The sequence below is a fragment of the Scyliorhinus torazame genome, chromosome 8 (assembly GCF_047496885.1).
Source record: "Scyliorhinus torazame isolate Kashiwa2021f chromosome 8, sScyTor2.1, whole genome shotgun sequence".
NCBI lineage: Eukaryota > Metazoa > Chordata > Chondrichthyes > Carcharhiniformes > Scyliorhinidae > Scyliorhinus > Scyliorhinus torazame.
The window spans coordinates 12509305-12521737 of NC_092714.1; the positions used below are offsets into that span (position 1 = coordinate 12509305).

Consider the following 12433-nt stretch of genomic DNA (forward strand, 5'->3'; position numbering starts at 1 on the left):
CTGTTGCACTGTAGTCAGAGGTTCGGGCAGACCTCCAGCTGGATTGGAAAACTGCCCAAACACTCCTCCACTCTCAAACAATGGAGACCTCACCACAGCTTGTGCCAAACAGAAGTCAAGGCCTTCGAAAGAAGGAAAGGTGAACATTGGCAATTAAACATTGACTTGAATGTTGTGCGGATGGACAACAAGTTGTTTTTTCAAACTTTGTTTGGAAACATTTTAATTGTCAGCGATAAAACAAAATGCAGTCAACAAACCTTTAAAAAAAAAGCGTAAATGTCTGACATTATTTAATTAACCAGAACACAGCACAGGCTAAAGGTTGACCGAGATTAAGCTAGTTACAAACAAAGTTAGTAAAAGTTGACAGTTCGTTCATATCCAAATTGTGGGAGGTACCAACTCTTGCGATCGTTACGTAGTCTGAGAATATGCAGCAAATCGTGCTCTGCAGAAGGTGCAGTGCCAGTTCCACCCCTCTATGCACAAAGTAGGAGGTTTGGGAGCGCGGAGACGCTGCGTTGGTGTTTGTTTATCGCCTTCTGTTTGCATTTTTTAGATTTATTTTCTAACCTTTTTTGTCAGTTTCAACAAGTGTTTTGTTTAAAGAGAATTCTCAGAGCTACTACAACCCAGATTAATGAGACAGAGAGGTATAATAATTTAACCCTACTGTTAACAGCTGCCGATTGGAACCAAAAACATGCCGGTGAGAGAAGATAAAGAAATCACCTGGGCTGGCAGGAAATTGCTGTAATTTGGCATGCAATGGTTGTTTTCTTTTTTAATGTAAAAATAAGTTAAGGAAAGAGAATTATATGGATCCCACGTGACGTTCCAGAGCCAACCAGGCCAGAACCATGAATACGGATCTGCAAACAGACATGGAGCACAAAGACTAAGAGCCATGCACTGAGGAGATGGGCCACAAAGGTCTGGGCTCTTGGGGGGGGGGGGGGGGGGGGGGGATGCATGACCAACATCTAATGGTGCAGGTTCCTTAGATAGTCCATTCAGATGATTAATGGGTCAGCTTTTTCCGTGACGTGTACCATAGCCCACTTGCAATACTGCACTTTTGAGAGAATCGTTCCCAGAAACACCTGTTGAGCCCACCTCACTTCTTCTTGAAGCCTGTCATGATGTTGATTGGCACTGGGAAGAGGATGGTGGAGTTCCGCTCTGAGGCAACCTCGGAAAGTGTCTGGAGGTAACGGAGCTGCAGGGCGTTCGGACTCATCGCCATCACCGTAGCCGCCTCTTTGAGGGCGCGAGAGGCATTCATCTCACCTTCCGCAGCAATAACCTGGGGAAATGGAAAGGACATTGCAGAGGGATATTGAGAACATGCGTGAGCCATTCAGTCTCATCAGATTTGCCATTCAGGTGCTCTGTATATCAACGCCCTTTTATGCATCTCCTTACCTAATAAAAATAGATTGACCTCAAGTCACCAAAACTCTAACTGACTCCAACTTCCGCAGCATTACAAGGGGCGAGAGTTCTCAATATCCACTAACCTTCAAGTGAAAAAGTGTTTCTCTCCTGAACGACCTAGCTCTAATTTTAACACTTGTCAATATTTACTGGGACACGTGAAAACTCGGAGATTTCCGTGACCTCTGGAGGCTGACTGTTTGGAAGGGCATTGAAGGAGGCAACCAGAAATGAAAAGCTCAGCTGGGTGAGAAGGGGGCCCAGAGAAAGAGAAGGCCAGTGAATTGTGCAGTTTCTTATCCCACTGTCTGCCTCCGCAGCAAATACAGCAGAGACTTCTATGCCAGTGAGGGCTACCTGAGCTACGCCAGGTAATCCTTAACAAAGAGGTACAAGATGAAAGCCTCGTAAATTTTAATTTTAAACATTATTTTAACATTAAATGCCTTTGTTCTGAATTTCCCCAACCAGGGGAAACAGTTTTTCCATTTATGATAATAATATTTATTGTCACGAGTAGGCTTACATTAACACTGCAATGAAGTTACTGTGAAAATGCCCTTGTCGCCCCATTCTGGCGCCTGTTTGGGTACACAGAGGGAGAATTCAGAATGTCCAATTCACCCAACAGCACGTCTTTCTGGACTTGGAGGAGGAAACCGGAGCACCCGGAGGAAACCCACACAGACACGGAGAGAACGTGCAGACTCCGCACAGACAGTGACCCAAGCCGGGAATCGAACCTGGGAGCCTGGCGCTGTAAGGCAACAGTCCTAACCACTGTGCTGCCAAACACATCGTTCTAACATTTTAAACACTTCAATCAGATCACTCATTACTCATCATTGACAGAGAGGTCAAATTTATGCAGGCTGTGCTCTTAATTTAAAAAATATATATATTTATTGAAGTTTTTTAACACAATTTTTCTCCCTTACAAACAATAACCCCCCCCCCTCGTAACAAAAAAAACCCGAGAAATCGCGCAGAGCAAGATATATACATGGCAAAATGATATATTTACACAGCTTTGTACACTGGCCCTCACCCGTACGTGCCAGTTTCCCCAACCCTTCATGTTATCTCTTGCTCATCCACCCTCCCAGGCAGTCCCCCCTTTCCCCCCCCCCCCAAGGTTGCTCCTGCTGCTGACCGACCTTCCTCTAACGCTCCTCGAGATAGTCTAGGAACGGTTGCCACCGCCTGTAGAACCCCTGCGCAGACCCTCTCAAGGCGAACTTAATCCTCTCCAGCTTTATGAACCCAGCCATGTCGTTTATCCAGGCCTCCACGCTAGGGGGCTTCGCCTCCTTCCACATTAGCAAGATCCTTCGCCGGGCTACTAGGGACGCAAAGGCCAGAATACCGGCCTCTTTCGCCTCCTGCACTCCCGGCTCGTCCACTACTCCAAATATTGCTAGCCCCTAGCTTGGCTTGACCCGGACTTTCACCACCTGAGATATTGCTCCCGCCACTCCTCTCCAGAACCCCTCCAGTGCCGGGCATGACCAAAACATATGGACATGGTTCGCCGGGCTCCCTGAGCACCTTCCACATCTGTCCTCTACCCCAAAGAACCTACTCAACCTCGCCCCCGTCAAGTGCGCTGTGTGGACCACCTTAAATTGTATCAGGCTGAGCCTGGCACACGAGGAGGAGGTATTAACCCTACCAAGGGCATCAGCCCACAGACCTTCCTCAATCTCCTCCCCCAACTCCTCCTCCCATTTACCCTCAGCTCCTCTACCAGCGCTTCCCCCTCTTCTTTCATCTCCTGGTATATTGCCGACACCTTGCCCTCCCCGACCCATACACCCGAGATCACCCTATCTTGAATTTCTTGTACCGGGAGCAATGGGAATTCCCTCACCTGTCGCCTCACAAAAGCCCTCACCTGCATATATCTAAAGGCATTTCCCGGGGGTAACTCAAACTTCTCCTCCAGTGCCCTTAGACTCGCAAACGTCCCGTCGATGAACAGGTCCCCCATTCTTCCAATCCCCGCCCGATGCCAGTACTGGAACCCCCCGTCCATCTTGTGCTCTTAATTTAAGACTCCACACCTGGCATCATCCTGGTGAATCAGCACAGCATCCATCCCAATGAGAGTGAGAAGACCACATCATGTTTGTCTTCTGCTGGTTCAATAAGCACTCAGCCCCAGAGGCCAGGAAGGTGGGCTCAAACAAGAGATGACATTATAGCTAAGCTTCATCTTGCTGGAATTGGTAACTGAACAAGCAGCCATGGTCGCCAACCCACCAGGATCACCCTGGAGCCTCCCAACATTTAAGATTAATCTCTTAGGTACTGAATATCCACGGGAGGAAAAAAATGATAGGGACCATTAAAAAATAATTTACTTCCACCACTTTTCGTTTTGTCAACTGCAATAATGTTGGATTTGGCAATGAAAAGGCAATCGGATAATGAGGAATCTATTCGCTCCCGTCTGTCCATTTGGAGGGGCTTCCCCATCTGAATGGATGTGTTGGACAACCAGTGAGAAGAGGGTTGGGGGTGGTGGGGGGTGGGTGAAGAAGGAGGTAATGTGATTAAAACTCTAAGATTACATACAGTCAAACCAAGAGAGGAGAGACCAGCTGGAAATCAATGATCTTTTGTGAGATACATTTTTCATTTGCAAGGGAGTCAAGAGTTACGGTAGGCAGGTAAAAAAGTGGAGTTGAGGCCACAATCAGATCAGCCATGATCTTATTCAATGGTAGAGCAGACACGAGGGGGAACAGTCTAATCCTGCTACTACTTTTTATGTTCTTAGGTTACAAGGCAGTGCCACTTTTAGTTTTGAAAGTATGAATTTTAAACTTTCAACTGACTGGAAATTTTAAATAATAGTAATGATAATCGCTTATTGTCACAAGTAGGCTTCAATGATGTTACTGTGAAAAGCCCCTAGTCGCCACATTCCGGCACCTGTTCGTGGAGGCTGGTACGAGAATTGAACCGTGCTGCTGGCCTTGTTCTGCATTATAAGCCAGCTATTTAGCCCAGTGTGATAAACCAGCCTCTTTTTGAACTTAAAGCCGATTCCCGGCTTTGGTCACTGTCTGTGCGGAGTCTGCGTGTCTCTCCGTGTCTGCGTGGGTTTCCTCCGGGTGCTCCGGTTTCCTCCCATAAGTCCCGAAAGACGTGCTGTTAGGTGAATTGGACATTCTGAATTCTCCCTCTGTGTACCCGAACAGGCGCCGGAATGTGGCGACAAGGGCATTTTCACAGTAACTTCATTACAGTGTTAATGTAAGCGTACTTGTGGCAAATTTGAACTGGAACAGAGCAAGCTGGTTAAAAATGCAAGGCAACATTCCAAGGTACAGGGGAGTGCAGCGACATCTGCTCGAATACAGAGACTCATCAAAACTCATAACTTGAATGTAGAGACAAATGTAAAGCACTGGATGGGCAGCATGGTGGCACAGTGGTTAGCACAGTTGCTTCACAGCTCCAGGGTCCCAGGCTCGATTCCCGGCTTGGATCACTCTCTGTGCGGAGCCTGCACATCCTCCCCGTGTGTGCGTGGGTTTCCTCCGGGTGCTCCTGTTTCCTCCCACAGTCCAAAAATGTGCCGGTTAGGTGGATTGGCCACGCTAAATTGCCCTTAGTGTCCAAAAAGGTTAGGTAGGGTTACTGGGATAGGGTGGAGGCATGGGCCTAAATGGGGTGCTTTTTCCAAGGGCCGTTGCAGACTCGATGGGCCGAATGGCCTCATTCTGCACTGTAAATTCTATGATATTGAAACAATGGCTGCCACAGATGGACCCAGCCAACTGTCTTGGAAGTACATAATGGGTGAAGTATTTTAAGGCAAGGATGGCCAGCCACTTGAGAGAGATTGCAGGTGACACAAACGGTGTTAAGAAAGTCTTCAGTAGAGGAAACAGGCTGAACTCTGCTCCTCCTCCCCCTCTCTTATAGAATGAGTGTGTCACCCACATGTCACTTTACCTGAACAGTAGCAGCGAACTGAGAACTTATAATAATTACAACATCTTCTATATCTTACTGCATCCAAAAAACCAGCTGGCTGAAACTGGCCGCGACGTTTAAAATCCATGTCTCAAGGGCAATCAAAGGACCCTTAACCAGAATTTTTTTAACCTTTTTTATTTTGGGCTCTAACATCCCTTATTTCTGATACATGCGTGTGTGAGAGGCCCAAACTAGGGCATGAGGGCCAAATGCACGATATTGCGTTTTTATTCCCTTCTCAAGGCCAGTTAAGGATGGGCGATAAATACTGGCCTTGCCAATGCTACCCACTTCCCTAGAATGAATTTTTAAATATTTTTTCTCCGGTTTAATGGGTAATAAATCTGCTCTTTCTTTGACTTGAGGAAACCTGTTAATTGGCTTCTTATTGTCCACAGCTTGAAGAGTTAGTTACATTCTGATTTGAGAAAGGCATATCCTCGTGAAAAAAGAAACGTAATCTTTTGTTGAGATTAGCCGGGGAGGTTGAATAAAGGGGAGCCTGGACATCCCTTCTCACCTGGTCATAATGCTATGTTCTTTTCAAAGCTGTAGAAAGGTGGAAACGAGCCCTATTATCTCTCTGCATTTCCAACATACAACTGAGCAAGGCTGGCACCCCTCACCTTGGCTTTGGCATCCCTCACAGCTTCAGCTTCTGCAGCCATCGCTCTTTGCAAAGCCTTTGGCAGTCTCACGTCTTTGATTTCCACTCGTTCAACCTTGATTCCCCAATTCTTCGATGCATCAAACAGGTGTTTCTGAGTAGGGAACAAGTAAAAGACAACCAGTTTGGAAAGGTGTGGTACAATTGCTGCACTGGGTTAGACAACGGTCGAAGAGACTTTTATTGCGTAACAGAGAGAGTTGTACAACTGGGTCAGTATCTGAGAGTGTTATGACTGAGACCCTTGTAACTGGATAGAACAATTCAAAAAGTGAGAGCCTTATATTGAAAAAGGAGCGGAACACAGAGTGTTGTTCTGATGGTCTTATACTACGGCCGGCATGTGTAACGAGAGAGTGTTAGAACTATATCAAGGATGAAGTAAAAGAGAGCGCATTATAAACTGAGAATCTTTTATAGAGGGTGGATCATGTTATAGGCAGGATTTTAATGGAGAGCTTTAGGCCGAGGGTGACGTGTGTGTTATAAATGGAAAGCCTTGTACTCAGGTTACAGCGAATTTGTTTGTCCCCACAGTGCATAATTGTCTATGCTCAGGTAATTGCTTGTTTTCAGTGTACCTCCATCTCCTGTGCCATGTTTTCCCGTTCGGTAAGGATGCTCGTTAGGCTCTTGGTGCCCAGCATGTTCTGCAGTGTTGTCTGAGCCAGCAGGTGAGTAACATTGGCCACATCGATCACACTGATGACAGACATCACAGGATTGAAGATACGATAGTAGACAATTGCATCCACCATAATTGTGACAGAGTCTTTCGTTAACACCTGCAGGTAAAGCCCGTAAAATGGGTTAACTGTTTTGACCAACAGCTGATATAACCGTCTCTAGTGCTAGAAGGAGGACCATAGATAACAAGATACTCAATAACTGATCAGACGCTATAAAAGATACGGCCTTGGAGAAAGGAGAACCGAAAGGCGCTGAGATGGAGGCAGCTAACCACCAAGAGATGAGAACTATCAACTAGATGCACAAAGACAACAGAACGAATCCTCGAGGTAGTCACTCCAGTTCTCCCAGGAAAACGACTGGATCATTTGCATTCCAGATCCTGGGGCGAAATTCTCCGGTATCGGCGCGATGTCCGCCGACTGGCGCCCAAAACGGCGCAAATCAGTCGGGCATCGCGCCGCCCCAAAGGTGCGGAATGCTCCGCACCTTGGGGGGCCGAGCCCCAACCTTAAGGGGCTAGACCTGCGCCGGACTAATTTCCGCCCCACCAGCTGGCGGAAAAGGCCTTTGGTGCCCCGCCAGCTGGTGCAGAAATGACATCTCCGGGCGGCGCATGCGCGGGAGCGTTAGCGGCCGCTGACGGCATTCCCGTGCATGCGCAATGGAGGGAGTCCCTTCCGCCTCCGCCATGGTGGAGACCGGGGCGAAGGCGGAAGGAAAAGAGTGCCCCCACGGCACAGGCCCGCCCGCGGATCGGTGGGCCCCGATCGCAGGCCAGGCCACCGTGGGGGCACCCCCCGGGGCCAGATCGCCCACCCCCCCGGGGCCAGATCGCCCCGCGCCCCCCCCCCCCCAGGACCCCGGAGCCCGCCTGCGCCGCCTTGTCCCGCCGGTAAGGTAGGTGGTTTAATCTATGCCGGCGGGACAGGCATTTTAGCAGCGGGACTTCGGCCCATCCGGGCCGGAGAATCGCGGGGAGGGGGGGCCCGCCAACTGGCGCGGCGCAATTCCCGCCCCCGCCGAATATCCGGTGCCGGAGAATTCGGCAACCGGCGGGGGCGGGATTCACGCCAGCCCCCGGCGATTCTCCGACCCGGCGGGGGGTCGGAGAATCTCACCCATGCTCTGCAATTGTAAGCATTGACTTTAGCTATTTATGTTATCAACTGACAGCCAATAAACTGCTTAATGAACACCGGTGTTCAGCTAATGCCAGTCTTTAATTAATATTAGTGTGCTATCGTCTCACCTGACATAAAACAAGTCCCCACAGAGGTATTTGTAAATTATTCTCTGACACCATTTTTAAAAAAGAACTTTATGTTCTTCAATCTCCTCGCGCAGAGGAAAATAGATTAACTGGTCATGCATGTGATTGCTTTTCAAAATGAAGCTATTGGGACCGAAAATACTTCTAGATATCCCTGCGTTACATGCTCAGCGACAAAACAATTGGATAGAAGCAAGATATTGCGAATGCTGGAAATCTGAAATTAAAACAGGAAACACGGGATAAACTCAGCAGGTTCGGCAGCATCTATGGAGAGAGAATGCGAGTTAACTTTTCGAGTCTAAATTACCCTGATACGGAACGGAAGCAGGGTAGAAATGTAAAGAATTCTAGAATTGAGAAATGGAGGAGGTAGGGCAGAACAGAAAAACAGGGATGGGTGGAGGCAAAGGAGAGATTGACAAATCTGTCATGGACTTAAGACAAAGGGGAGTGTTAATGGTGACATTTTCAGGGATGGAGAATGTTACTTGGGGTCATTAGGTAAGAGAGCAGAATGTGTGAATGGGAGCAACTGAACGGCCAGGGACAGGTGGCCGAGTTGCCGCGGGGGAGGGGGGGGGGGGGGGGGGGGGCAGGCCAGGGAGTTGAAAAACAAACAACTACATATTATAAAAATGGCTTGGGGTGGGGTTTAAGATGGGAGGGGAAGTTTATTGTCTAAGTTGTTGAACACAATATTGAGTCCAGAATGCTGTAATGTGCCTAACTGGAAGATGAGGGGCGGGATTCTCTCCTACCTGGCAGGGCAGGGGGTCCCGGCGCCGAGGAGTGGCGTGAACCACTCTGGCATCGGGCCGCCCCAAAGGTGTGGAATCCTCCGCACCTTCAGGGGATAGGCTGGCCCCGGTGTGGTTTGCGCCGCGCCGGCCGGCTGGCGGGGAAGGGGCTTGGCGCCACGCCAACCGGTGCCGAAGGGCCTCCGCCGGTCGGCGCGAGTTGGCGCATGCGCGTGTGCTGGCATCATCCCAGCGCATGCGCAGAGGGGTTTGTCTCCGCACCGGCAATGGCGACCGGTGCGGAAGAATAGAGTGCCCCCATGGCACAGGCCCGCCCGCAGATCAGTGGGCCCCGCAGGCCAGGCCACCGCGGGGGCACGTCCCAGGGCCAGATCCCCCCTCCGAGGACCACAGAGGCCGCCCGCACAGCCAGGTCCCGCCGGCAAATACCTGGTGGAACATACGCCGGCGGGACTGGCCGAAAACGGGCGGCCAATCGGCCCATCGCGAGCCAGAGAAACGCCAGCGGCCGCCGACCGGCACGGCACGGTTCCCGCCCCCGCCAAATCCCCGGTGCCGGAGAATTCGGTAGCCAGCGGGGGCGGGATTCATGCCGGCGCCCGGCGCCGGCCAGAGAATCCCACCCGAGGTGTTCTTCCAGTGCTCCAGCACCAATCATAACCTCACGACATTCCAAAGTGCTTTCCAGCCAATGAAATACTTTTAGAATGCTCCCACAAACTGCAATGTGAAAAATGACAGCCTAATCTGCTGCTTAATGATGTTGGTTGAAGGACAATTGTGATTCTGGTAGTTACTCTTCCAGACTCATCTCCGGAATAGTACGAAGGGACCTTTTACATCCACCTGAGATCACAGACAGAGCCTCAGCTGAATGTTTCATCTGAAAACAAAGAACAATACAGCACAGGAACAGGCCCTTCGGCTCGCCAGCCTGCGCCGACCATGGTACCAGCCTAAACTAAAACTGAATGCACTTCCGGAATCCGTATACTTTCATTCCCACCTTATTCACATATTTGTCTAGATGCCCCTTAAATGCCGCTATCGTAACTGCTCCCACCACCTCCCCAGGCAGCGGGTTCCATATATTTAGCTCAGTGGGCTAGACAGCTGGTTTGTAATGCAGAAAAGACATCTACCGAAGCTGAAAGATGCCCTCGTACGAACGGGATATGGCGCTCGACTCATCGATCACGGGACACAACCGACAAGAGTACCCTTTGTCATCCAGTAGTTCCCCAGAGCGAAGAAACTACGACATCTTCTTCGCAGCCTTCAACACATCTTCGTTGAAGGTGAACATCTTGCCAAGATCATCCCCACACTACCACTTGCCTTCAAACAACCGCGCAACCTCAAACAAACCATTGTTTGCAGCAAACTACCCAGCCTTCAGAACAGCGACCACGACACCACACAACCCTTCCATTGCAATCTCTGCAAGACGTGCCAGATCATCGACATGGGTACTGCCGTTACATGTGAGAACAGGGCAGCATGGTAGCACAGTGGTTAGCACAATTGCTTCACAGCTCCAGGGTCCCAGGTTCGATTCCCGGCTTGGGTCACTGTCTGCGCGGAGTCTGCACGTTCTCCCCGTGTCTGCGTGGGTTTCCTCCGGGTGCTCCGGTTTCCTCCCACAGTCCAAACATGTGCAGGTTAGGTGGATTGGCCATGATAAATTGCCCTTATTGTCTAAAATTGCCCTTAGTGTTGGGTGGGGTTACTGGGTTATGGGGATAGGGTGGGGGTGCGGGCTTGGGTAGGGTGCTCTTTCCAAGAGCCATTGCAGACTCGATGGGCCGAATGGCCTCCTTCTGCACTGTAAATTCCATGATTCTAACACTACCCACCAGGTACACGGTACATACTTGTGAGACTCGGGCAACGTTGTCTACCTCATATGCTGCAGGAAAGGATGTCCCGAAGCGTGGTACATTGGCGAGACCATGCAGACGCTGCGACAACGGATGAACGGACATCGCATGACAATCGCCAGGCAGGAATGTTCCCTTCCAGTCGGGGAATACTTCAGCAGTAAAGGGCATTCAGCCTCTGATCTCCGAGTAAGCGTTCTCCAAGGCGGCCTTCAGGATGCACGACAACGCAGAATCACCAAACAGAAACTTATAGCCAAGTTCCGCACACATGAGTACAGCCTCAACCGGGACCTTGGATTCATGTCGCATTACATTCACCCCCCACCATCTGGCCTGGGCTTGCGAAATCCGACCAACTGTCCTGGCTTGAGACAATTCACACCTCTTTAACCTGGGGTCACCCCTCTCTCTGGATCTATAAAAGACTTAATTACCTCAAATGCTCGCATTCAAAGTATCGTCTTGCATCTTTACCTTTGTCTATATTTTTGTTTCCGGAATCTACCTCTCCATTCATCGGAGGAAGGAGCAGTGCTCCGAAAGCTAGTGATTTGAAACAAACCTGTTGGACTTTAACCTGGTGTTGTAAGGCTTCTTATTGTGCCCTCCCCAGTCCAACGCCAGCATCTCCACTTCAAAGATTTATGCACAGACTCCCCCGAGTCTCACTGTTCCTGCAACCCTTTACAATTGTGACATTTAATTTATATTTCTTATTCTTCCCCAACTTACTGGGAACAGAAGTTGAGGCCCAGCAAGGTGACTTTCTAAATTATTATCTTCAAGGATAATAGGCGCCTCTTGGAGTCTGTGGCTCCCCCCATCTCACTTGATGAGAATTCCTCGCCCAGAGGTCCTCCCAGGAACTTGCCTTTACCAGGGACTGAACCTGCCAGTACTTGGAGTTGGCCTCCTGCTGCCTGAATTTCCACTGGCTGTGTATGGGTGGGAATCCGATCTCATATCTGTACAAAACTCGGAAGAGTTGAAATGCATCCTCAGTGCTAGGTGTTCAGATAACACTGCCTGCTGGTGGATTGTCGTGTGATCTGTAGTGACAGCAGCGGAGCGTTTGCAAGGGCTTTGGGACGTTCACCATCTTACCCCGTAGAAGCAACGTCTCTTAATAAGCTCTACACTATGTTTTTACAAACGTAGAGTGTGGCACCTCTACTGCCTTTTCTCTTTGTGGTTAACAACAAAAAGATACCCGGAGAGAAAACTGGCGATGAGGATTTGGGTCAGACAAAACTGGCGATGAAGATCCAGGTCATGACTGATCATTGGCGAAGATTTGGGCCAGAGAAATCATCGACGAGGATTTGAGCTATAATTAACCATCAACGAGAATTTGGGGCCAGAGAAAACTATCGACAAGGATTTGGGCCATAAACAACCATCACTGTGTTTGTGGTAAGGAAAGAACTGCTCAGACCTTGGAAAGCCATTGACAATTCAACAGATCAATCATGACCAGCTGCTATTGCAATAAGGGTTTTGGAAAATAAGTCGGAACACCACTGTGAGTAACTACAGCATATCTTTACACAAGAAAATTAAGTTTCGGGCATACTCACTGTCAGTAGTGGGTAGAAGCTGCGGAGACTGCACGTGGCACTGTAAATGGGCTGTGAAAACGGGAAGCTAGAAGGCTGCCGACTCAGCAACCGACTGCTCGGGAACCAATAGTCCAGGCAAGGGAAGAACTAGTTTGCTTGTGGGCTGGGAG

The 12433-nt window shown here is 49.5% G+C and overlaps 1 protein-coding gene across 3 annotated transcripts in view; it reads right to left on the reverse strand.

The window, feature by feature from the left end:
• Positions 1-206: 206 nt before the first annotated feature.
• The window catches only part of LOC140427642 (stomatin-like), an 80796-nt gene continuing 68569 nt past the window's right edge, over positions 207-12433 (reverse strand). For all 3 annotated transcript variants that reach the window (XM_072513089.1, XM_072513087.1, XM_072513088.1), the window contains exons 6-8: positions 6679-6882; positions 6057-6191; positions 207-1309 (exon numbers count right to left, since the gene is read on the reverse strand). In XM_072513089.1, the coding sequence (XP_072369190.1) occupies positions 1121-1309; positions 6057-6191; positions 6679-6882 (528 nt within the window). In that variant the 3' untranslated portion in view covers positions 207-1120. The remainder of the gene's footprint in view (positions 1310-6056; positions 6192-6678; positions 6883-12433) is intronic.